General features: G+C 41.3%; 1 protein-coding gene across 1 annotated transcript in view; it reads right to left on the reverse strand.

Annotated features, from left to right (window-relative positions):
* Positions 1-3,902: 3,902 nt before the first annotated feature.
* LOC122802170 (X-linked retinitis pigmentosa GTPase regulator-like) overlaps positions 3,903-27,233 on the reverse strand; it is a gene marked incomplete at its 5' end in the record, with an annotated part of 1,226,514 nt that continues 1,203,183 nt past the window's right edge. Inside the window, one exon of the mRNA XM_044071841.1 lies at positions 3,903-4,058. Within this exon, the coding sequence (XP_043927776.1) occupies positions 3,903-4,058 (156 nt within the window). The remainder of the gene's footprint in view (positions 4,059-27,233) is intronic.

Raw genomic sequence — 27,233 nt, forward strand, 5'->3', positions numbered from 1 at the left:
GCTAGCAGATAACCCTAAATGTGATGACTGCAACAGTGAAATACGAAGAACATTTCCATTGGTATGGCAGATGGAAAAAGCACTACAAATGACATCTCTCCCCCTACTATGAATGTGTACTTTGTCACAGTCAACAATATGCACAGCTGTGTACAAGCACCACACTGGAAGGTACCAAAGTTCTTATGTTTAGTCTCTCTAACAGGTGTATGTGACTCAAACAGGTCCTTGAGGTTCCTGCCCTTCCTATATATTAAGGTTCAAGAGTTCTTTTCCCAAGGTAGTCAAATCAGTGAAATTAAGCAATTTTTCCCATTCCCTATTAATAGTATGTCTTACAAAAGGGGCATTACCCCCAAATTCCATGGGAAAAATCCTACTAATCAGTTTACCACTATCCAGTGGTTTAGTGGTTGGGGTCTCTAGTGGGCCCTCCCTAACAAGGGAAAATAGAGATCCGTTCTCTTGGCTAGTACTTCCCCCCTAAGCTTTTTCACCAGATGCTGGGGGTATCTTCTTTCGTAAAAAAATCTTTCCAGTGTATCACATTTGAGTTCAAAGTCATCATTGTTAGAAGTCAAACGGCTCACCCTAATAAAATGCCCCTTAACAATTCCTATTTTTGAATGCAAAGGGTGAGCACTATTAAAATGTAAGTATGAATTGGAGAAGATCTCTTTACGATAAACAGTGGACTTAAATCCTTGGTCAAGCTTATAAATACTCACATCAAGGTAGACCACTCTATCATAGACAACCTTGTGGGTATATGCCAAGAAATTAGTGGTATTACCAGGAAAGTCCATGAATCTCACAAGATGGTCCTCAGTACCTGTCCAAAAAAGACAGATGTCATCCAAAAACCTCTTATAAAAGGACCAACATCCCCTAAACTCAGAACTCAACACAAACTTTCTTTCCCACCATGACAGGACAATGTTGGCATAGGTGGGAGCACACTGGGCTCCCATCGCCACGTCTGCAACCTGTTGGAAAAATTTGCCAGCAAAAAAAAAGGAAATTGTTTTACCCTACACCTAGTGTTGATATGATAATCGTGTCTCTTCAAATCAATAAGCCCTTCTAATAATAAATCCTAAAGTAGTAAATCAGTCTTCTGATGGGCAGTATTGATTTCATTCCTTGACACATGAGTCTAAGTACAGGTGTCACCCAAAAGGTCCAACATTTTAGCCTCATAATTAAGTCCATAATAACCGTACCCCCACCTTTATCAGGTTTCATAACCCGTGTGTTTTTGTCTCTCCTCAAATGGTCAACAATAGCCCATTCCTCTCTACTAAGGTTAAAACTGCATTTGTGTGTAGGCATTGTGGTCCTAAGTTCCCTTTCAACAACAGCCTCAAAATTGGCCAACTGGGGGTGCAGAGGAGGGTTAAAAACACTTCTTCTCCTAGGCTTGTCACTCTTAACAGGACCACTGGTGTTATTAAATGTCAATTCTAAACTGACCTTACGTACAAACATTTTAAGATCCAAAATTAATTTAATCAAGTCACACCTTCTGTTAGTTACAAAATTAAAACCTTTTGAAAAAAGGTTAAAATGCTCAACAGCAAGACTGATGTTATTGTAACTGAAAATGTGGTAACCTCCATAAGTGTGTTTAAAACCATCAACTGTAACAATGTGTGAGAGAAAATCAGATCCTGCCTTTTCCATGAACCCCCCCCCATTTCCCTCCAAGAAAGGAATGGTTGTGGTTGTAGTAGTGTAAATTTTGATTCCTAATTCTCTCAGACCTCTGGGGAATCTGCTGCTTTTTTAGGTTTCATACTGACATTCAGTTAGTCTATCATAAACGTATACTTCATGTATTTTTTTGGATGTGGTTTATCTTTTGGCCACTAGATGTTAATAATTATATACTGTTTTAAACTACTATATATTTTTAAACAAAATGTTTCTACATAAACCTTTTTTACTGAGTCACTTATTTGTATATTATTTTTACAATTGTTCAAGAGGTTTTAAGGTATGTTTGAAATATGAGCAACACTAGTGAATGTACTTGTGAAAACTTTTGACATCTTATAAAAATACATTTTAAAAGAACTGTGGAGTTTTACCTACTCAGTATGTGGTCTGATTAACTTAATTAATTGGATTTGCATGGTTGGATGAAACTTTCTGAATTCATTTTTAAAAGGAACTTGTTAGTTTGATGTGTGTTATCTGATGAAGTCTGACTTGGTTTGGATGAAAACGACTCTTCCATTTTATTGGCGTTTATTATTGTGTGGAATAAAGCCTTTTTTGAATACATTGTGCTGTCTCTCCACTTGTGTGCCTTTCTTCACTTGACTTTGTAGGTAGCAGTTAGGTTCATATCTTCCAGATATGAGAATACATGGATCCCCTGCCGCTAGAGATGAGCTGCTAGAACTGCCATCATCTTGGTGAACACCCAGGGGACTGGAGTGAGACCGAATGGCAGCGCTCTAAATTAGTAGTGAATGGATCTTAATATGGTAGTAGGCACCCTGGAGATCGATACAGCACATCCAATCATCCTTCCTCAGTATAGGTAGAATGGACTACACCATAACCATGTGGAACCTTGTCTGTTTGACATATTGATTTAGGTTGCTGAGACCAAATATTGGTCTTAGGACCCCTGTCATGAACCTGGAATAGACTCTGGATTTTAAATGGTCGGGGGGGACTGGTTGGATGACTCTTTTATCTAGCAACTTTGATACCTCTGTAGCTGTAGATTCCAACTAACTGAGTGGAGTATGAGAAATCTTTAATCTTTTCTTTGGAGAATCCAAAAAGGTACTGCTTAATCTCTGGTGATAATCCTTAATATCCATGAATTGGAAGTTATGGTTTGTCAGCCTAAAGGGTGTAAAGAAAAGCATCCACCAACTGCCACCAGAGGGCAGCAGTCTGGCAAGTGTTCATTGACACTGGTAAGGTTTGTCGGTGAAGGGCCCATGAAAACCTTGAGTTTGCAGTCCACCTTTACCTTGTGAACAGCATCCATTAGGATTGCCTTCTCAACTGCCTCTGGAAAGCCTATCCTCAACAGCATGCTGGTGAAAACCATGGGAATTCTGAACCACATTTTCCTAACTCCTCTCTGATTTCTAGAAAAGGATAGCAGAAAAACAGATTCCCATGTCAAACAAGGTCTTACCATCCAGTTTGCTTCTTTGGTCCAGACAAGGTGGCATAATTGTAGGGGCTTTTATAAAGGATGCTTTGAAGCTCTCTGTGAAATCGCACAGACGCATCCAGGCATGCAGTCGCATGGTGATAATACCTGTGCCAGCTGCCCTTGATGTACCATCAGCTGCACTAGAAAGCAACCTCATGGCCACATTTGAGGAAGAATGCAGGGTACATATTTGGGAATCCATTGACTTTTGGATGCCTGAAAGGTAAGTTGTCCAAAAGAGACTTGGAATGCTCTTTGATAAATTTTCTTTGGAAACATGTCAGATGTGCTACATAGTTCAGCACTAGAAATGCACAGGTCACTAAAGTATATTTCCATTTCCTCAGTCTGTCCAATGTCTTTGACTCCCTTTTGGGGACAGGAACTTTCTTCCAAAAGTTCCTTCTTTGTGGCTGCTGCTACCACCACAGCATTTACCGGGAGGCCATTGGACCAATGCTGCCTATCATTTGGGCAACCAAAATCCTATCTGTCTTTTTGGGAAGAGGTAAAAATAAATAAAAAGTACCGAGCCTGCAAGGCGTAAACTAAATCATCTTTTAATACACAAAAGAACAAGATAAAACAAAGAAAGGTCTTTCACGGTTATCATATCGCTTCATCAGACATTCTCAATGCAGCAAAAAAGCAATTAAATAGGATTGCAAAGAAACAATCAAACCAATAAAAGACCAGCCCCTAATTAAAACAGACTACATTAGTGTTTCAGAGGGCGTGCCTTCAAAAAAGGTTTTAAAGTAAAAACACCATTGAGGCCTGGAGGTCTCTCTGCATTAAGAAGCAGTATCCATTTCTGTTCTGCTGCTTCTGTACGATTGGGTAGGTCACAGCCCCTCAAATATGAATCTAAAACCTGAAGTACAAAAAATATAAAAACATGTGTTACCCCATTTTCTAAAGTATGTACTGCCAAAGCATTACTTTCTTTTGTATTCCTAATGTCCCTTTGGTGCTCTAGAACCCTCTCTTTAAGGGATCTATTAGTCTTGCCCATGTAAAAAACATGGCATAACTGACAGGAGGCAAATTAAACAATGTTAGCTATTTTACAATTAGCATAAAAACTAACATTAATGGTAAAACCTATGTCTGGATGTGTGTATGTTTGGAGGGTATAAATATATCTACAAGCTGAACAATTCCTACAGGGAAAGGTACCAGTCCTAGTAGACTCAATCCTATTATTAACAGAGGAAGATCTATAACAAAGATGCTTCTTCAAGGACTTGTAATTCCTAAAAGAAAAATGAGGTGTTTCACCAATCTTCCCTCTGAGTTCTGGTACACAATTTAGAAGTTTCCAATTATCCTTAATGATATCACAAAAATTGCTGATGTCACTAGAATATTGTAGTGAAACTCTAAAAATATCTCTGTCAGCCACTGGCAACACATCTGGGTCATTACTGGACTGACCAACCTCAAAATGAGGTTTACACCTAACTTCCCTCTGTGTCCAGGCTTCTGAGATGCATGCGTCTATCTCAGGACCAATATAGCCTTTCTCAAGAAATTCTTGTTTTAATGATTCAAGGGCTATATGTGCAGTTTGATCATTGTTGTGTAAGTTTAACAATCTATACACTTGGCCCTTCAAAACATTATGGGAGACATGTCTAGAGTGCATGCTTCTTTTACGTAAAAGAACATTTTTCCGTGTAGGTTTCCTATAAATACTAGTAGTAAGGTCAGCTAGATCAGACCTGTTTCAGTTGTACATCCAAAAAATCTATACTGTCAGCAGAATATTTGTATGTGAATCTAAGGAAACTGGTCGTTTGATGTAGAAATTCAATAAAGCTTTCCAGTTATTCCACAGTCCCTTGCCATAACAAAAAAATATCGTCCACAAAACAAACGTACCAATGGATACAATCAAAATAAATGTTCTCAATGTTAATAAATATATTAACCTGCTGGTCGCCTTTTTTCTACCCATGGAGAAGCAGCTTTTAAGTGATATTGTTAGCTTGCAAGCTAACATTTTCAAACAGTTCACAACAGATGTGATTGCCGATAAGTTAGATCGGCTATATGACAATATCATGGCTTATGAGAAGCGCCTAGAGTTGGCCAAAAGTCAAAAAATTACAAAAAGATGTTTGAGATTTCCACAGTAATGCAGTTTCTGCATGGCCGAGGGATCAACCCAACACCCGTGTGACCCCACATGTTGATCGGATACCTCATGAAATAACAGACCTTTCGCTAGGCACAGGTAGCGTTCCTAAGCCATCTACCTCTAATGTGACTGTGGGTGAAGCTCCAGTAACTGGGAAATTTGCTTCATCACAAAATGTAAATAATGCACCTGCTTTGCCAAGTCAGAAAATTCCACCTTTAAATACTTCTAATGAGCAAAAGAAAGATAGTACTATAACCACCATACCACGGGGGGCCGCTGTTGGCGAGAGTTCTAATGACTTTTTAGAAGGGAAATCCATTGCTCTTTTTCCCCTACAGCCCCCTCTACCCATCAGGAACAGGTCGAGGAGTACAGGGAGGAAGGGACATTTGCAGAGACCACACAGCATGGAGAGGCTGCAGCAAGCGGTCAAGAAACGGCGTTTTTAAATCGAAACTTGATTTTTAACATTTCTCCGTTTCAACTCACATCAGCTCAAATTGAGCTTCTAAATAAGGGTTTATCATTCGTCCCTGCTAGACGAGCAGACCAAGCTGAGTTGCTGAAGGATCTGAGAATGATGGGTAGATCCCTGACTTTAAAATCTACCTTTAATTCAAATAACACAGGTATGTCTAATATATACAGGAAACCTAGCACATTCGTGCCTTTACCACATACAGTGATAGACTTTTATTAGTACATGCGAAGACCAATTTAGACAATGTTTTCTTGCAGGGACTAAACCACCTTTCTGTAATATGACTCAAGAAGACTATGTAGCACTAAATGTACTAAAAAAAATTTACATTCTATTGAAGTTAGACCTGCAGATATGGGGGTGGCATTGTAATTTTAGAGAGGGAATTGTACACTCAACAAATGAGATTGTTGTTATATGATGTTAATACTAATCAGAATGTCTCTAAGCTGACTGTAAACGGTATAATGGAAAAAGTTTCTTTTTTAATTTTTGATTTACTTATGACTGGTCTCATAGATGAAAATGTTTTTAAATATTTTAATGTTGAGCAACCCCTTGTTCCTACTATATATGGTCTACAAAAAATTCACAAGAATTTGGTTTTACCACCCATGCGTCCCATAGTTTCAGGTAGACGGTGGTGTACAGAACCTTTATCGATTTTTATAGAGAATACTTTGCATCCTCTATTGGAACAATGTGACAGTGTTTTGAAGGATAGTAAAAACTTTTTGGAAAGACTTTATGTTAAAATGCTGGACGTTGGTAGGGATTATATTTTTGTTACATTAGATATTGAGTCTCTATTTTCTAGAATCCCCAATGACTGGGGAACAGATAGCATCAGGTCATTCCTGGTTGAGAATAATTGCGTTATAGGAGACATGGTCACACTTATTTGTTATCTATTTGATATTGTGTTGGAAAATAATGTCTGCATTTTTTAAACGTGAATTTTTTTTGCAGAAGGTTGGCGTAGCTATGGGCACTGCTTGTGCAAATAGCTACTCCACCCTAGCACTTGTACAATGGGAAAAGACTTATTTATTAACAGGTGAGAATATTTATTTTGATTGTATCCAGTGGTACGTTTGTTTTGTGGACAATATTTTTTTGTTATGGCAAGGGACTGTGGAATAACTGGAAAGCTTTATTGAATTTCTACATCAAATGACCAGTTTCCTTAGATTCACATACAAATATTCTGCTGACAATATAGATTTTTTTGGATGTATAACCGAACAGGTCTGATCTAGCTAACCTTACTACTAGTATTTACAGGAAACCTACATGGAAAAATGTTCTTTTACATAAAAGAAACATGCACCCAGTAACGTTTTGAAGGGCCAAGTGTATAGATTGTTACACTTACACAACAATGATCAAACTACACATATAGCCCTTGAATCATTGAAACACGATGGAGACACCTCTGAGTCAGACAGGGAGCTTAAATGTCGAGCCATCTCGAAGCTGACTAGGTCTGCCTGCCCCTGCTAACCTGAATGACAGAAAGGAGATACAGGAGCCAATGGGAGTTGGGATGGATCACAACTCAATGCAAGCACCAGTATCCTTAGTATAGCTTCTTGAAAGCCAACTCAACTAATGCAGCTGAGGAAGAACTACCCCACCAGCAAAGTCGGTAACCTTCCTGACTCCAAAGGAGGTTGGCTCTGAAGAAGACCTCATAGCTGAGCTATCAAGAGCCAAAGTACTGAAGAGGAGGGATGGCTCCAAAAACTACAGAGTTGACTCCACTGTTGGGGCTCCGACTACTACACTCTGGATCCAGGACTCTTCCTGACGATGTTGAGAAAGTGAGAGAAGATGTTGAAGCTGAAGTCTCCAGGGTTCACACCTATATGGGTTGGCTCCAGAAAGGGAGACAGCATCAGAACTGGTATGGACAGTGTCATTGGGTCTGGGAGGACCACCAGCTGAATCTGTTTCCTTAGAAATTACCTCATTATATGGTCAACATCCATTTTGGTCAGAGGACTTCCAAGACGGCTGCACATTGAGTAGTAGCTTATTTCTAGCTCTCCCAGGGTGAAAACAGAAACTCAGCAGAAGAGGCCAATAGACTTGTGTCTATGAGTAAATTTTATTAACTGGCTAGTAAGTGCACTGCCTGGATGCCAGGAATAAAGAAATACAGAAGACAGGACAAAATCAGCTGCAAAAACTGAAGAAGAAACACTGACAGGGGAAAGTTCTGCAGTTGTTCAGCAAAAAGCAATGCAACGACATGACTTCCAATAACCTAAAGGAAGATAGAAGACAACTGCATACAGACCTCGTTAAAATAAAAAAAAAACAATGATGGAGTACATCAGCACAAAAAACAAAAGGCTGGAAGAAGCTTTAAACAGATATTCTGATGAAATGATAAAGCTGCAAAAATCAGAGGTTGAAATGAAGAAAAGGCTGGCTCAATTTCAGATTTCTCAGGAAGAGATGTTTCAAAAAATTACAATTAGAGGACAGAGCATGTGGGAAAAACCTGAGATTCTAAACTATACCAGAGAAGCTGAAAGGAATGGACTGCATTCATTTTATGAAAGCATAAATAAGCAACTGCACTGGTATTCCACAGCAGAAGTTGTTAGGTGAAAGAGCACACTGTGTGTATGCTCCACACCTGGCTATAAGAAAGCAACCTAGAACGATAACAGTAAAGATGCAATCCTACCAGCAGAAGTTGATTCTGACAAAACTGTGGCAGAAGGACAAAGTACTAAAAGTGGGAGACAGGAAAGTGTTTGTGGAGAATGATTACTCACTGTACACCAGACAGAAGAGGAGCAAATGTATTCTACTATTCAGGGAATGTCAAGATGCAGGAGTGAGATTCAAATTGCTGTACCCAGCTGTCTTCAAGGTATTCTTCCCTAGAGGGACAAAATCATTTTTTGATGAAGTACATGCTAAGGAGGAAACAGAAAATCTGCCCAACAAAATATAAGCTGTGATGCAAAAGGAGATTCTGCTTCTTGTTTTTCTGGTAATAAAGACCACAGAAGGATTGTACCTGTGAAACCTTTTTAAAATTTTCAATGGAAAATTTTGGAGAGAAGGAAGGGAGCACAAGAGTTGATTAGAAGAAATGAAGCAGAGACAGGTTTTCGAAGATGAACTGTAATAAAACCAGTAACTTAATATGGGACTACAATGCAATAATTATATTTCTGAAATATGACAGAACAAGAAAATCTGGAAATATTGCACTTTTTCAGAATTTGTTGGACTTCTGAGGGACTCTAAAACATATGCCCTACTTCATGTCATTAATGTTCGGCAAAGTGCTTTGGGGAGAGGGGAAGAGGAGGAAGAAAGTTATCTGTAAGTAAAGATTTTTTTTTTTTAAATATTACTAATGTTGTGGCATGTGGCTTTCTTTGCATGCTATAAGGTAAAGTTTTTTTCCAATTATTTTCAAGTGTAATGGGGATTGCAAACAGGTGTTGCTGTTCTTTTTTTTCTTTTCTTTCTCCCAGCTTCTCTCTTTCATCTTGTTCAGTTTTAAGAAATACAGGTACTGCAATGTAAAAAAAAAAAGCCAGGTTGAAAAGCATGATAAAAGAAAGATTAATGTGCTTTTTTCTCATTGTTGCATGGGGGAATAACTGGATTAAAGACCTTAAATTGATTTAGTAACACGTTTTAAGAGATAGCAAGTAAATGAAAAAGAACACTGAATATTATGAGGCTTTTTACTAGCAAATACACATGTGCTCAGTAACAATTCCTGGTCTTCATGTTTCCATGGAAACAATCTGATAAAGAGAAACTGTCTGCCTGGTTCTCATGTATCCATGGAGATGATCTGATAACGAGAAACTGGCTACAGATTGGTGGAGAGTGACTGGCTGAATAAAAAAAGAAATGAGAAAAATTGACTAGGAGATAATGTTCTCTGAAAGCATTCAGGAGTTTTCCCAAAGCATTCGGGGGCTTTCCCATGGTAGTTAATGTTCTGTGAAAACATTCCGGAGTTTTCCCAGCTCGGAGAGTTATAAAGACAAGACAAAACCAATCATCACTTAGTAGAAGCACAGGCTGCACTATGAGTCTTAGCATGGATGACTTTTCTTTTAGGTTAACTCAAGTCTGTGAGCGTGGCATAAGATGTGACATAGGCTCAAATGTATGTGACAAGAAACAACTGTGTAAAACTTCAACCTGTCAAACAGTGTATGAATGTAACACAAAAGCTGGAACAAGACATTTAACAAAAAAGGTGTTATACATAAAAGGTGGGAACAATAAATTGTTAATACAATGATGCTTTCTTTGTGTGTCTAAATGTAAATGGCCTCAGAAAAATGCAAACAAGAAAGAGTAGTGAATTACATTAAAGCATGTAGAGTGTAAATACCTCTGTTACACGAGACACACTTAAAGAGAACTGAACATGTTAATTTGATAAAGAAAGGTTTTCAGGATGGCTATTCAATGGAAAAGAGGAGTACTTATATTAATTGCAAAAGGAGCTCCAATACTGATAGAAGAATATAAAAAAGATAATAGCAGATTTCTAGTGCTAAAGGAGGTGGATTACACTGGCATGTATCTATATTTCACTTAAAACTGCTATAATGGAGCTTAAGAAAATTTGGGAGAAATAATCAGTTTTCAGCAAGGAATATTACTTGTAAATGGGGACTGGAATTTAATTTACAGTACTGAAGATGTGTCTGGGGGGCCCAGAAGGGAAAATATAACAAAGGAGGGTAGCTCTTTGAGGAAATTTATGAAAATATTTGGTATGGAAAATGTCAATATACTATTAGGAGTTCAGAGTGAATTTACATATTAATCCCCAAGATACAAAAACTGGGCTAGGCTATACAGAATTTACACTTCACAGGAACATGTGCATTTAATGTAAGGTCTTGATATTCACCCAATAACTATTTTAGATCATTTCAGGATCAGCTCTGAGCCCTTTCTTATTTGCAATGGTGATGGACAGGTTGACAGATGAGATCAGACAGGAGTCCCTGTGGACAACGATGTTTGCAGATGACATTGTGATCTGTAGTGAGAGTAGGGAACAGGTGGAGGAGACCCTGGGGAGATGGAGATATGCTCTAGAGAGAAGAGGAATGAAGGTCAGCAGGACTAAGACAGAATATATGTGTGTGAATGAGAGGGAGGATAGAGGAATGGTGAGGATGCAAGGAGTAGAGGTGGCGAAGGTGGATGAGTTTGAATACTTGGGATCAATAGTTCAGAGTAATGGTGAGTGTAGAAGAGAGGTGAAGAAGAGAGTACAGGTAGGATGGAGTGGATGGAGAAGAGTGTCAAGAGTGATTTGTGACAGACAAGTACCAGTAAGAGTGAAAGGGAAGGTCTACAACAAGAGGGTAATGAGACCAGCTATGTTATATTGGTTGAAGACTGTGGCATTGACAAAAAGGCAAGAGTTAGAGCTGGATGTGGCAGAGTTAAAGATGTTAAGATTTGCATTGGGTGTGACGAGGGTGGACAGGATTAGGAATAAGTATATTAGAGGGTCAGCCCAGGTTGGAAGGTTTGGAGACAAAGCCAGAGAGGCAAGATTACGTTGGTATGGACATGTGCTGAGGAGGGATGCTGAGTATATTGGGAAAAAGATGCTAAGGATGAAGCTACCAGGTAACAGGAAAAGAGGAAGGCCTAAGATAAAGTTTATGGATGTGGTGACTGGTGTGAAAGAGCAAGATGCAGAGGACAGGAAGAAATGGAAACCGATGATCTGTTGTGGTGACCCCTAACAGGAACAGCCGAAAGATGATGATGATGAACTATTTCAGATCATGCACCAATAACACCTAAAATAAAAACACAGGGTAATGAAATAAAAATGAGACATTGGCACTTTCCCACTTATCTGTTGAAAAGAGAAGAATTTAAGAAATGGGTACTGAAGATTATTCATGAGCTGTTAGAGAGGATAAACAAGGATTATTTAGAGGGACTGACAAATGTTAAAGTATTGCAGAACAGGGGGAATCTCACAGAACAAGAAGACGATCAACTGCAGAATACTAGACAGAAAATAAGGGATTACCTTGATAATATGCATGAGCTTACAAAGACTGCTGTTAAGCAACTGTTTTTTGATAATAACACTAATAAACTTTTAGCACAAAGACTCAGGCAACAGAAAGTAGAAAAGGGCTGCCACCATACTTAGGGAGCCTATAACAAGGAAGGCAACAAGAGATCCTGCAGAGGTATTAGAAATATTTTGGAAATTCTATGAGAGTCTCTATAAAGCAGAGGAATATGAAAATCAAGAAAAGATACAAATGGAAATGTTTATGGAAGAATTAAATATGCCAAAGTTAGCGGCAGATGAAGCTCAATTACTAACAAGACAGGAGGAGATAAGTTAAATATTGTGATGTGTAACTAATCTACAGGAAAGTCCCCAGGAATAGATGGTATTCCTGTGGAAGTTTGGAAGCTAGGGGGAAAAAACTGATAAAGATCTGGAAGGTTTTGTTTAACAATATCTTAAGAGTACCACCATCCTGGAAAAAAGCAGTGGTAGCTATAATACCTAAAGAAGGTAAGGATCCATCAGATCCAGCTTCATACAGGCCCATTTCAATACTAAACCATGAAAATAAAGTGTACATGTCTATAATTTCTAAAGGAATGGCAAAAGTAATGCCAAAACTGATAGATCTGGCTCAATGTAGTTTTGTGGAGAATAGTGATGATCCAGAGGGAAGGAGAATGTAAGAAAATATCATTGTTACTGGTGGGTCTTGATGCACAAAAAGCATTTGACAGAGTAAGCTGGGACTTTATGAGCAGGGCAATGGAAGCATTTGCATTTCCTGAAATAATTAAAAGGTTGATTAGGATAATATATGAGGGATTGCAGATGAAAATTCAAGTGGGTGGGGTCCTCTCTGATAATTTCTGCTTGAGCAGAGGAACCAGGCAGGGGTGTCCTATTTCCCCTTTATTATTTGCATTACATTTAGAACCACTGGCAAAGAAAATATGGGACTCGGAAATTCAAGAATATAATTGGTATGGTAGTCAAGAAAAGCTGGCTTTATTTGCAGATGACATTATCTTGTAGTTGACAAAAACAGAAAAAGACATTACAGTGTTCTGGAGCATTTTGAGACAGTTTCAGATCTTTTTGGGATACAGAATTAATGAAGCTAAAACAAAGGCAATAGCGGTAAATTATGCACCCACACATTAACTGGTTCAGGAATACCCATGGGGACATGATAAAATGAAATATTTAGGAGTATGGATTAAAAATTATTCTAGTGTAGTAGCTAAGGATATGTGGGAAGAGACTAAATGAAAGATAACACCAAAACTGAGAAAATGGAAGCTTTGTTATATGGATATGGATAGTAAGATACAAGCAGTTAAAATGTTTTTAATCCCTTTAGTGTTATACACAGGTCAGGCATATTTTTATCAACCAGAGGAGAAGTTGTAGCTAGCAATTAATAAAGAGCTGAAGGACTTTATCTGGGAGGGGAAGATGGCAAGAGTCAAGTGGGATAAGCTGATTCTTCTAGCAGAACAGAGCAAATTGGGATTACCCAATTTGAAGGTATATTTCAGAGTTACACAGTTAAGACTCCTATACATAGCACAAGCAGAAAACTATAATTCAAAATGAAAAAGGATGATGATGAAACATGGAGGAAGCTCAAGAAACAAGGCGAGACTAGGATTTTGGAGCAGGCCTTTAAGGATAATAACAATAATCATGCAGAGTATTATATCCATAAAGTAGCAGAAAGTATTCTAAGAACTATACAAACTCGGGAATGGAGAAAGGAGATTCTACAAATAGGAATGACTGCAATTAGGGATACAGATATAGGCAAGAGGGAGCCAGAATTTACTGGAGAAAACTGTCAAAGGAACCAAGGTATTGGGAGCAAATAACTTGAGAAGGAAAGATGACAGAATGGAAAGACTCCAAGAATGTATTTAGACTGCAGGTTAGAGACTGCCTTCCCTAATGGGGACTGACATCAGAGTATAGGCAAACAGAAAGAAATAGGGGGTCCTAAATGAAAGACCAACACTGGCGGAGTTTTTAATATAATCTAGAACAGAAGCTGCCATTAAAAAAGGAATAATTAGTACAGCATATAAACTATTGCATGGTAACTATAAAAATCAATCAGAGGTTAGAAAGGATTGGGAAGAGAGAATGGATAAGCAATTCACAAAGAAATAATGGGGGGATATATGTATGTCTCCCAAACATGCAACAAAATCTAGAAGGTTTAGGATTTTTGCCTGGAAATGTTTACATAGATATTTTTATACCCCAAGTAGACTCCAGAGAATTTTTAATCAGGCAGACAGCAAATGTTGGAGGTGTGACGGGGAAGAAAGAGATATTGGGAACATATTTTCTAGGAGTGCGGTGAATTGATGGACTTTAAGGATTCCCTGCGGGATGCACTGTTGGAGATGCTGGATGGGGCAGATTTGTCTGATGAGGGGGATGATTTTTTCTAAGCTATGGTACAGAATCAGAATTGCCTAGGCATGGTAAGGCCTTGCTGTGTTGAATAATGCTGGCTGCCAAAAAAGCAATTATTAGAAAATGAAAATCAAAATCTAAATCAACTATACTACAACTGGAATTGAGATCTTTAGAAAAGGGTAGGAGTAAACCATACAGAAAAAGATGGGAAAGGTGGGAACAATACATACAAGGGAGGAATTAGGTTTAAAAGGCAGTAGGACTTAAATGAGCTATGTAGTGTTTGACTGAAAAAGACTGGGTAGATTATACGTGATGCATAATGTTTGCAATTGGAGGTGTGTCACTATGGATTGTGATGTAAAATGCTTGCCACTAGGATTGTGTCGGTGTGGTTTGTTTTCATTTGTATAAATGTATGATTGCCTATGTTGTAAGTGATGGTTTAACAAAGATGTTTCTTGTTAAAAAAAAAAAAGCAGGAATTGAATAATTTATGTAATGTCCCTTAGGTTATATGACATATAGCAATATACGTGAAGTAAAATGTTTGTTGTTAATTAAAGTGGGTTTACTTTTATATGAATGTTAATTTGTCTATGTCACAAGTGATGACTCAGTAAATGTATTTGGAAACGAACATCCATTTTGGTCAGGCTTCTGGTGGATCTATTAGACCTCGAAAAAGCTACAATGAGAGGTCTTGAAGGTAGCTTTTGAAGTATTGGGCAATGAAGTCTGGACGTGACTGGCCACTGAGAAAAAGAAGGTTTTGAAGAAGAAGTTCACATCCGGGTTGCAGCTAGATCTGACTGCCTCGACAACTTAGGTGCCAGACCTAGAATAGCGGCTAGATCAAGAGACCTTTTCTTTGTTTTTTCTGTCCTTTCTTCCCGCCTCTTAGAAATCTGTTTTTTTATGTTTCTCTCTATATTTGTCTCTTTTTCTTTAGATCATTCTTTTTTTTCCTCTTTTTTGTGTGACGAAGGAGAGGTGTAAGGTTTCTTGAATTCAGTGGACATTGTGGACCCTGTCTGAGGAGGAAGAAGTCCTGTAAGAATAAGTTTTTCCTTTCTGCCTTGACTGCCTTGAAGAACTCTGGTGTTGAAGGCAGCACAGATTCTGAAGGTATCCTATAAGTGGCAAGGACCTAGGCAGTAAATACAAAGGGAATGGCGGTCTTGGGGTTGGTATCTTGTGTCCACAGACTGAACACTTTTTGAAACAAGTAAACATTTTAACACTACAAAAATTTTAACATTAATAGCAAATACTCTGAATCCTATTAGACAAATGTGTATGCGTATGTGTGTATATACACACATAAAAGAAGGACAATAAAAATAACAGGTCTATATTATAAACCCAAAAGCTCAAAAGAGCGAATACATCTACATCGACACATAAGGGTCGATGTACAAAAACAGCAAAATACATAATCGGCGAAAATGAAAACACCAAAGATATTTGCTTGGCCAGAAGGGCGATCATGGGAATGAGGAAATTTATCCTTTTCTCCACTATAGTGCGGTCTCAGAGTTGGTATATTTAAGTAGGGTGTGTGTGGGGGGCGCAGTAAATTTGAGCTTACCTGCATGGCGTTGTTGGTTGACAAAATACGTTCGATGTTTTCATTTTTGCCGATTACGTATTTCGCTGTTTTTGTACATTGACCGTTATATGTTGATGTATATGCATTCGCTATTTAGAGCTTCTGGGTTTATAATATAGACCCAAAATAACAACTTTAATTAGCTACTATCCTATTAAGATCTACATTAAAGTCACCATAACAACTATTCTACTTAACTGCTAACCTATGAAGACCTATATGAAAACCACTATGTAATCTATAGAATATTACTAGAAAGTTCTATCTAATGCATTCTCAAAAAAAATCTATCTAAAAAAGCTATTTAACAAACCTATCTATCTAAATATACTAATCTTAAACTAGGAAGAAAACTAACAAATATTCTATAGGGTGAAGTAAGCAGTGAATCATATCACTTGAACTTGATGGACTTCTTTGAGACAGTAATCAAAGCTCTGGATGAAGGCATATCCACACATATGTCCTTCCTGGACCTGGCCAACGCCTCTGACACTATTTCCCACTCAGGCATCATTGATAAAACTCACCCAGTTGGAGATCAACCCATATATTGACAGGTGAGTTGCAAAGAACGCACACAGTCAAAATAGGTGACTCTACCTCCACCAGCAGACCCGTAAACAGTGGTGTTCCACAGGGATTGGTGGTGGGGCCCCTAGTGTTTGGAAACTACTTCTCAGATGTACAGGCTAAAATAAAAGGTCTATGGCTGACAAAGTTTTCTGACTGAGAACTAGGTGCAGTCATAGAGACCCCAAATGATGCCAACATCCTAAAAGAGGGACTTATACAAGCAAACAACTGGTGCCAAAGTCATGGGCTAAAACTCAATGCAAAAAAAAAAGTTATGTCTTACCACAACGTTCCATCTGTGTTGTTCATCTTCTTTCATTCATCACTGATGGGTTTGGTTGCAAGTCCTTGGAACTGAGTCGGCCTTTTTACCAAGCTCGCGCCAGCCAAAAACTCTCGAGCTAAGCTTCTACCCAGAATGCCCTTCTCCCTGTTACCTCAGATTGAGTTTGCTAGAGATAGAGAAGTAAAGCCGAAGCCACTTCTGCGGAAATATCATAGGACAGCACTTGGACCCAAAGCATTCCCAAGGAGCCTTTGGAAGGGGAAGGAGGGTGGAAATGAAAGAAGCTGAACAACACAGATGGAACGTTATGGTAAGACATAACTTCTTTATCTGATGTTAATCTTCTTTGCATTCATTACTGATGGGACAGAATCCCAAGCTACCTTGAGGTCCATGGATGGCCCTTATAGAAGAATATTCCTGAGTACCACTGAGCCGAAGGCAGCTCTCTCACTGGAGACGAAGTCCAATTTGTAATGATTGATAAAGGTATGAGGCTTATCCCAAGTGGCTGTTACGCAAATGTCATCCATGGAAGCCCTAGAATGAAAAGCTACAGATGCTGCCATAGATCTAGTGGAGTAAGCTTTAACTTTTGGCATAGGTTCTTTTATGAGGGAATAGATGAAACATATGCAGTCCCTTAGCCATTTTAATAATGTAACCTTGGAAACAGCATTTCCCATTCTGGGCCCAGAAAAGGAGATGAAAAGCTGTTCAGACTTACAGATAGGTTTGATCCTGCCTAGGTAAAATCTCAGTTGCCTATGTACATCCAAGGAGTGTAGGTAGTACTCTCCTTTATTGGAAAAATTCATAAAGAACACTGGTAGGTCGATGGTCAGGTTAATGGAAAATTCCGAAACAACTTTGGCAAGGAAGGATGGATTTGTCCAAAGTGGTACTCTGTCTTTATGGAAAACCAGATAGGGCCTCTTGATACACAAAGCCTGCAGTTCCAAGAACGGTCTGGCTGATGTGATGGCTACTAAGAACAAGGTATTCCAGGACAAGAACTTTAGGTCATACTTTGCTGCGGGTTCAAAGGGTTTCTGAGTCAAAAACTGAAGGACTAAAGTGAGGTTTCATGGTTCCACAGGCTGACAGGAGGCCTGATATTTGAGGTTCCCTTGAGAAAAGCTTTGCATAGATGTAAAGAGATGAGAAGGGTGCCATCTATACCATTGTGGAAATTAGAAATTGCCACCAGGTGTATTCGTACAGTAGAGGCAGAGGTTCCATTATCAAAAAACTCTGCCAAATATTGCAGCATTGCAGTCACTGGAGCCGAATACGGATCTAGCATGTTATCCTTAGACCAGATGAAGAACCTTTTCCATTTATCCTGATACAGTCTTCTAGTGGATGATTTATGAGTGACCAGAATGATGTCTCGAACAGGTGAGGTGAGATTAGCTTGCCTAGCAACTAACGAAAGTGGAGAAACCAAGCTGTTAGCTTGAGAATGGACAGATTCGAGTGTCGCTCAAACATTGGGGGTGAGTAATCAGATCTTGAGAGGGTCCAGAATCCACAGTGGGTATACTAGGTGAGGCCGAAGGAAGGGGAACCAAACTTGTCAAGGCCAGAATGGAGCTATGAGGATCACCCTGCATCTCAACCGAAGAGCTTTCTTTAGAAATTGTGGGATCAGGGGAATGGGAGAATAAGTGTAAAGAAGTCCTGCGGGCCAAAGTTGGATTACAGCATTCCTCGGGGGCTCCCCCTCCAGGGGAAACAGGGCAAAATAGCTGCTGCACTTCTTGGTCGATGGGGAGGCGAAAAGATCACAAGGCTGGCCTCAGTGGCTGAATATTTCTGTCACCACCTCAGAATTGAGGGACCACTTGTGAGGCAGGAGGATGCATCTGCTCAGTTTGTCCACAATTACATTGGAGCTCCCCAGGATAAGCATTGCTATCAGAAAGCAGTTGGAAGCTATTGCCCACTGCCAAATTCTCATGGCCTCTCGACACAAGGGGTAGGACTTGGTTCCTCCTTGCTTGCTGCTATACCAGACCACTGACATGTTGTCTGACTGAACTTCAATTGTCCCAGAAGGGAGAACCAAATGAAAAGCCTGCAATGCTAACAGTACTACTCTCAGTTCCAGAACACTGATATGCAGGTGGGCCTCTGAGGTGAACCATGTGCCTTGGAATGTCTTTCCCTGGAAATGGCTCCCCCACCCGATCAGGGAAGCATACATGGTCACAATGACCCTGGGCTGAGGGGAATGAAATGGGAGACTCCAAACATCTGTGTCTGGTCTCATCCACCAAAGGAGATCCTATTGGCAGGAGTTGGTTATTTGAATCTGGTAACTGAGGGGGTGATAGTTTGGGAACCACTGACAAAGAAGGAGCCACTGTAGGATCTGCATGTGTAGCTTTGCTAGGGGCACTATTGGAATTGAAGCTGCCATAGATCCTAGGGCCTGAAGAATTTCTCTTGCTGAAACATTTGTTTGACAGAGTATCACTTGGAGCTGAAGCCTCAATCACTGGAGTCTGTGATTTGGGAGTGACACCAGGCAGGACTGGGTATTGAACACTGTTCCAACGAATTTTATTTGTTGTGTAGGAGTAAGGTTTGATTTCTCCCAAAGTATTGGTATTCCTAACAATTTTGCCAGAAAGAGGGTGTAATGCAGTGCTGTTACCAGAAGATGTTCGGTGGGGGCGGTGAGGAGCCAGTCATCCAAATATGGAAACACCTGGAATCCTTGTAGTCTCAAGTGAGCTGTGACCACTGCCATGCACTTTGTGAACAGTCTGGGGGCTGTAGAGAGACAGAACGGCAGGGCATGAAATTGATAATGACTGGCCCCTAGCTGGAAGTGAAGCAGACTCCTGGAGCACTTGTCCATTTTGATGTGGTAATAAGCATCCCGGAGATCTATCGAGCACATCCAATTGCCTTCCCTTAAAAAGCGGAGAATTAACTGAACCATGATTGTCTGGAATTTGGTTTGGCTGACAGACTTGTTTAAGCTGCTGAGATCCAAAATGGGTCTCCAGTCCCCATCTTTTTTGGCACTAAAAAGAATCTTGAGTAGAACCTGGATTTGCATTGGTCTGGTGGGACTGGTTGGATGACTCTTTTTTTGAGACAGCTTTATTATCTCTGAAGCTGCTTCTTCCCTTTGACTGGGTGGAACATCGGGAAGCTTTTTTGGAAGATTTGGTTGACAAGAAAGGGGAATGGTGTAACCTATGGTGATTATACTCTGCACCCAACGATCGGTGGTAATAGATTGCCAGGCAGCTTGTTGCAGAGAAAAACGACCCTTGACTGCTTCCAGAGGTAAGCAATCGGGCTGCTCCTCAGGAGCGCTGATAAGGCTGTCCAGAGGAGGAGTCTCTGGAGCCTTGGTTACAAGGAGCCCCTCTGTCTCTGTAGGAGCATACCCTGGGGGTATCATCACCACATGGAAAGGACCGTGAGATTTTTTGTGCCACATTTTCCCACTCCTCTGACTCCTGGAGAAGGTATGCTGAGGACTGGAAAATCGTAGGTCTACAGCAGACAGAGTCTTTCCATCTTGCTCACACCTGGCTAGCATGTCTTTCACTTTGGAGCCAAAGAGGTATGATGCTTCGATTGGACCATTCAAAAAGGAAGACTTGAAGGGGTCCATGAGGTCACAAATGTGCATCCAGGCATGACGCCTCATGACAATGCCCAAATCCACTGCTCTAGCTCTTCGGTCGCATGTGAGAGCAACTTCATGGATGAGTTGGATATCGATTCCAGGGTTGCAAGCTGCAAGAGCACTTTGTCCATGACCTCGTCAAACAACTGTCATGCGAGTGTCCCACTGAGTTCGGAGATCAAGTCCTTTTGGAGCCTAGTAAAATGTGCCAAATAGTTCAGGGACCATATAGCAAAGGTCCCTGAAGCAAAAACTCACTTCCAAAGTCTGTCCACCACCCAGGACTCCCTGTTGGGCAGGTGGACAGTGGGACTTTCCTCAGAGAAGTCCTTTTTCGTGGCCACCGCCACCACCATAGCATCGACTGGTAACCCTCTGGACCAATGCAGGTTCTCCTCGGGAGGGGAAAGATTTTTGTCAGGCCTACAAGGGATCGTTTCAATGGAATCAATGTTCTTCCAAGTGCACTGCATGATGAGCTGGACAAGCTTGTCAGCAGGCGGGGGTCACCCTAGTGATAGAAGGCCATGTGCGGAAAGCTTGCAGGACACGGACTCCAGGAACACAGACTCCTCAGATGAAGGGTTGGAGGGCTTCCAGTCACCTCTCTGTCTTAGCATTTCCAGGATGTCTCCAAAGGAGACATCAGGAGGTGACTGTGGGGACCCTTCGCCACCATTGTAATCTGTGTCTTCCATTAAGGACTCCTCGGGTGAGTCCATGTGTTTCCTCTTGCACGTCCTCTTTCAAGGGGGCTCCTCAGTGGGGGGTCTCTGAGGAGGACTCGGAAGAGCAGGTACCCTGAACAAGGGGTGTCTTGTGGCTTCTCTGCCTGGTGCCCGGGGGGGGTCTGTGGAAGCTGTAGCTCAGGGGGTGAAAATTGGGGTTCCGATGTCAAAGGAGTGCTTCCAGAAGTGAGAGACCTCTCCATCGTGAGGAAGACAGGTCCACCTGAAGAGGGATGGGAGCCCGGAATGGAGAAAAACAACCTCGGGACCGGGGTCACACCCTGCTCTGACAAACCCTCCCCCATGAGAGAATCTCATGTAAGATCGGTGTAAACGTGGCTAGGACGAGGACGAAACAGAGGACAAACACAGCTCCATGTCCCAGGCGGAGGTCCCTGCCCCCCAATCCCCAGAATGAGGAAGGACCAGTTCCGCAGGAACTGAAGTCCAAAGGGACAAACCTGGAGCCTGAGTGAGGTCCACTATAGGCACCGAGGTGATGGGTTCCGAGAAAGTACAGTTGTGTACACTTACCATAAATGTAGACGTTCAAGTGTATTCACTGTTGCAGTCATTACATTTGGGTAATCTGCTTGCAGTAGCCCTCAGTCAGCCTGATTAACAAAGTCTTGGGTCCTATGTCGGTTGCTGTCTCTTCTTCCATGACATCAGGTTGTCGGGGGTATAAAACATGCAGCCAACGTCATTACATCAGTTTTTCTTGCCCCAGATGCCAGGTGCCCCCCTAATGGGAAGCAATTAAATCTATAAACATACAAGGTTATACCTCAAACAAAAAAGCAAATACACCAAAAAGCTTTTAAGTATTGAAAAGGAGAGAAGAGGTATAGCCAAAAAAAGCAAGGGGGCTGGAGGGAGGGTAACCAGGACTGCAACAGTGAATACACTCGAACATCTACATTTATGGTATGTGTACACAACTGTACTTTGTTCTTCATGTTTAACTGTTGCAGTCATTACATTTGGGTAGATTCCCAAAGCTAAGGATGGGAGGAGGAATTTAGATAGCATTAGGACCAGCTATAAGGCCCTGCAAAACTGCAGTGGCAAAGCCAGCTCTGGATTTAGAGAAAATTGGCAAATGGTAATGCTTGGTGAACGTATGTACAGAACTCCAGGTAGCAGCTGCTAGGATGTTCCTGGTAGGTACGCCTCTGAGAAAGCCTGTAGAGGTAGATGCAGCCTAGTTGAGTGGGGTCTAATCCCCTGTGGGATAGGTTTTCCATGGTGCTTATAGCAGAAATGAATGCAATGGCCTATCCATTTGGAAATGTTTTGCTTTGAAATAGCCTTCCCCTCTGTCCCTGCATCAATTGCCACCAGCAGTTGTTCAGACTTCCTTTGAGGATTAGTCCTCTCCAAGTAGAATCTAAGTTGTCTGTGCACATCTAAGGAGTGCAGTATCCATTCCCCTTTGTTCTGTGGATTAGGAAAGAAGATTGGCAAATGAATGGACTGATTAAAGGCCACACTGGATACCACCTTTGGCAAGAAAGAAGGATTGGTCCTGAGGGACACCCTGTCCGCATAAAAGATGATGAAAGGCTCCACTGCCATAAGGGCCTGTAATTCAGATACCCTTCTTGCTGAAGTGATGGCTAAAAGGAAAGCTGTTTTCCAAGAAAGGAATTTTAAATCTGCAGTAGCAGCTGGTTTGAAAGGAGGAAGGGTGAGTTTCTCCCATACAAAGTTAAGGTCCCAGGCTGGAGATGGAGCTCTCCTGGATAGTCTTACATTTGTGGCCCCTCTGAGGAACTGCTTGAGCAGTGGATGAGAGAAGAGGGGAGGTTCTGTGTTATAATGAGCTGAGATGGCTGAGTCGTGAATTTTTATTGAGGAAAAAGACAGGCCCTTGTGAAGCATCTCAGTTAAGTATTGTAAAATCTCAGGTAAATTGGGCACTGCTGTCCTCATCCCTTGAGATTGGTTCCAGGCACAGAATCTTTTCAATTTTTCAGCATACGATTTTCTATAACTAGGCCCCCTTGGCTCTAAAATGACATCCATCACTGGTTTACTGAGGGATGGTAAAGGAGAGCTTAGGTAATTAGGCAGGCTGCTAGGTTCAGTGTTTGAAGCTGAGGGTACGGAATCTGGTTCTCCTGCTGAGACAGCAGGGTAGGAGTCTGAGGCAGGTGCCATGGGGCCAACAGTGACACACTGCACAGGAGGGGGTACCAGTCTTGGCATGGCCAGGCTGGTGCAATCAAAGTCATCCTTGGTTTGCCTTGTTTGGTCTTTAGCAGTATTTTGGAGAGCAGAGGCAGAGGAGGAAAGGCATAAACTGAAAGGTTTTTCCAGCTGAAGGACACAGCATCCACCCTCCAAGCTTGTCTGTGGGGAGTCCTTGCGCAAAATTTTTCCAATTGATAGTTCTGGGGGTAGGCAAACAGGTCTATATCTGGGCTCCCCCATTTGCTTGTCAACATGTTGAAAATCCTTGGTTCCAGTTTCCACTCGTGTGGGTCCATGAGGTTTCTGCTTAGTCCGTCTGCCAGTGTATTTAGTTTTCTTGGCAGGAACTGAGCTTGTAGATGCACTTGGTAGCTCAAGGCTGTGTTCTACAATGCCATGGCTAGTCTGCAGAGGGGGTAAGAATGTGTACCCCCCTGCTTGTTTATGTACCACATAACAGTGGTGTTGTCCGTCTTTACCATTAATTGTCCTGGAAGAATGTGGTCTTTGAAGGCTGTCAGGGCATTCTGTACAGCTAACATTTCTTTATGATTGATGTGAAGGTGCATTTGAATTGGGTTCCATTTGCTCTGAATGCACTTCTCTGCCATGTGCGCTCCCCCCCCCCCCCCATGCATAGTCTGATGCGTCTGTAGGCGTAGACAAGGAATGATAGGAATCATTGCTTCTAGATCCTGAGAATGTTGACACCGTAGGCTTTTTAGATACCATTGTAGTTTCCTCATATGCAGTCTTGCATATGGAATTAGAAGAATGCAAGAGGCCATGAACCCCAAGGCTTGTAGTATTTGCCTTGCAGATAGCAGGGTTTTTGTGGCCACTTGTTTGAAGTAGGTTGTCATGTGAATTTGTTTCTCTGGCGTGAGGAAAGCCATCTGGGAAATTGTATTCAAGCTTGCTCCCAGGAATATAATTTGTTGACAGGGTACCAGGTGTGATTTCTTTTCGTTTATGGTGTACGCCAGACAAGTTAGCACCCTTTGTACAAAAGCCAGATGATTCAAAAGTATGTCCTGGTTTTCTGCCTGAATTAGACAATCATCCAGGTATTGGTATATTTGAATATTTCTTTGCTTGCAAAATGCAATGATTGCAGCTAGGAACTTTGTGAATACCCTGGGCGCAGTAGATAAGCCAAAAGGCAGTGTAGAGAACTGATAGTGCGTGTAGCCTGCTTTGAAGCGTATATCTTCTGTAAGATTCCCTGATTGGGATGTGCAGGTATGCTTCCTTTAAATTTAGTGTTGCCAACCAGGCATCTTTGCTTAGCATAGGAAGCAACTGGTGAAGAGTCAGCATCTTGAATTTTGGAATCACCAGAAAAGGTGTTTAGAGTAGACTGGTCCAGGATAGGACGTCATGAACTGTGTACCGGGAAAATCTCGAGTAGAAACCTTGTCCCTTTTCTTCTTCTGGTACCAAGTGAATAGCCCTTATGCTTAAGAGAGAGAGTACTACCATCTGGGCCTCTGCCCACTGATTTGGAGGTAGATCCGGCCAACCGCTTGGAGTTGGTAATGTGTGGAAGTGAAATCTGTATCCTTGGGACACTATATTTAAAACCCATTTGTCCTGGTTAATGAGTCCCCAGTTCTTTGCATGAAGGTCAATCTTTCCCCCCAAAGGGGCAGTCAGTTGAGAAGTGCTTGGAAGTTTTAAAAAGAAGTCATATAGACAGTTTACCATAGAGGAGAGTTTTATTACTCCTAGATTTGGAAGTGGAGGCCCCCCACTGCTTAGTCCTGTGCGTCCCCTGGGACTAAAACCTGGGTGCTCTGCATGATCTGGATTTGGACTGAGAAGGTCTGGCCAATGCCTACTAAATCTTGGAGGTTGTACTTGTAAAAAATCTTTAACAGTTTGCATAGATTTAGCTTTTTCCTCCATCTTTTTAAGAACTTCTTCTGCCCTGTTGCCAAACAGGCAGTCCTGATTTAAGGGAACATCCAGTAATTTCGCTTTAACATGATCTGGCAAGGATTGCTCCTTAAGCCAAGCATGCCTTCTAAGTACAGACCCAGTTACCACAGCTCTGCAAGATGCCTCTAGTGAATCAAAACCACATTGCAATGTATGTTTACCAACTTGTTCAGCAAAATGCATTAAATCCTGTAAATCCTTATTTTCAGCACAATCAGGAAATAACATAATTTTCTGTTTAAGCAATCCAATAATATGCAGCTGATACATTAACATATGAAACTGGCAATTCAAGGCCCTAATGGCCAAAGTTGCAGAAGTGTATACCTTCTCACCCCATCTATCCAGAGCCCTGGAGTCTCTATCAGAGGGGGTAGGATTTTTGGCAGTAGTAGCTTTAATGGCCTTGGGTCCCTGCGTAACGGTTTGAGGATCCGCAGTAGGATTTTTGTAAAGGAACTTGTGAGAGTCAGGAACCCTGTAATATCTATCAGGTTTTCTGGAAGCAGGAGATAAAGAGTCAGGGGTCATGCTAGATTCCGAAAAGGCATCATCAACAATGTCCAGTACAGAAGGTATAGCTAAAGGCCAGTGCTGGGGCAGGAGTAAGAAATCCCTAAGCCTCTTTTTAGAAAAAGAGAAATCCTGACTTTCCCAATGAAAATGTTCCCTGAGAGTATGCAATGTTTCACCAAAAGAGAAATCCTCTGGGGGAAAGCAGAGGGAATAGAGTCCTCAACATCAGAATCATCATAGGTAGATAAGGGTAAATCCTGGTCATCAGAGGAAACAGAAATTTCAGAATCCTGGTCAGAAGTATCATAAGCAAACTCAGACCTAGGTCTCTTAGAGGGGGAAGGTTGGCTTCGCCTGATTAAAGTAACAAGATCTTCGGTCATTCTTATCATTCGTTTTTTAGGCATAGAGGCCTGACCATGCAGTCTGGGCATCAGTTTTCTTGGCATGGTTCGAGTTTTAGGCCTTGAAGAAGAAGATGGCGTCAGTTTAATATGCAAGTCAGTAGGCCTGAATACACCCTCAGAAGCCGGTGCCTGCACAGAGGCTCCGGACCCATCCAAGGAAGAGACATCCGCAGGTTCCACAGTTGAAGCATCTCACGGCATGCCGGACTCTGAATGGGTCTCAGTAGAGGCCTGCGAATCTGAAGTAGTGGGTATCAGGGGCTGCAAAAGAGCCTCACTGAGTACCGGCAAACTGGGCGGCCTGTTTCTGTCTTTATCTTTGCGTTTTTTCGGAATGTTGGTAGTCGAATGGCTTACCGAAGATATAGCAGGATAACTGAACCGAACACCAAAATATTTAGAAGCCCAAATATACTGACGATGGATAGTTCATGGTTTAACTAAGGCACAAAACCGACAGTGAGGTACGTCGTGGTCAGGGCCTAGGCAAGGAATACAGTATGAATGAAAATCTTTATGAGGTATTTGCTTTCCACAAGAAATGCAATTATTTACTTTTACTGACAATGGATTAGAGCAAGAAAAAGTTTCCCCAATGAGGTACTTAGCTTTTAGTTGAAGACTTCGGTTCTGAAACTCAAAAAACGAAAATTTCAGGAGTCGGCCGACCGGCACTTACGAACTGATTCTGCTTCGGGCACTGCACGGCAAGAAAGACTGATGTAATGACATCGGCCGCATGTTTTATACCCCTGATGATCTGACGTCACGGAAGAAGAGACAGCAACTGACATAGGACCCAAGACTTTGTTACTCAGGCTGACTGAGGGCTACTGCAAGCAGATAACCCAAATGTAATGACTGCAACAGTGAAACACGAAGAACATGGATGTCAGAGCAGAAGGTTTCGGAACTGAATTGGTCAAAGGAGGAGTGTAAGAAGGAGTCCATGGAGAACCCAACCCAAGTCCTGCAGGCAGATGGGTCTTAGAAAGTGTGGGTATCCTCCTGGCTGCCAATAGCTGG

The sequence above is a fragment of the Protopterus annectens genome, chromosome 5.part0, assembly GCF_019279795.1.
Source record: "Protopterus annectens isolate FY-2018-M chromosome 5.part0, PAN1.0, whole genome shotgun sequence".
NCBI lineage: Eukaryota > Metazoa > Chordata > Ceratodontiformes > Protopteridae > Protopterus > Protopterus annectens.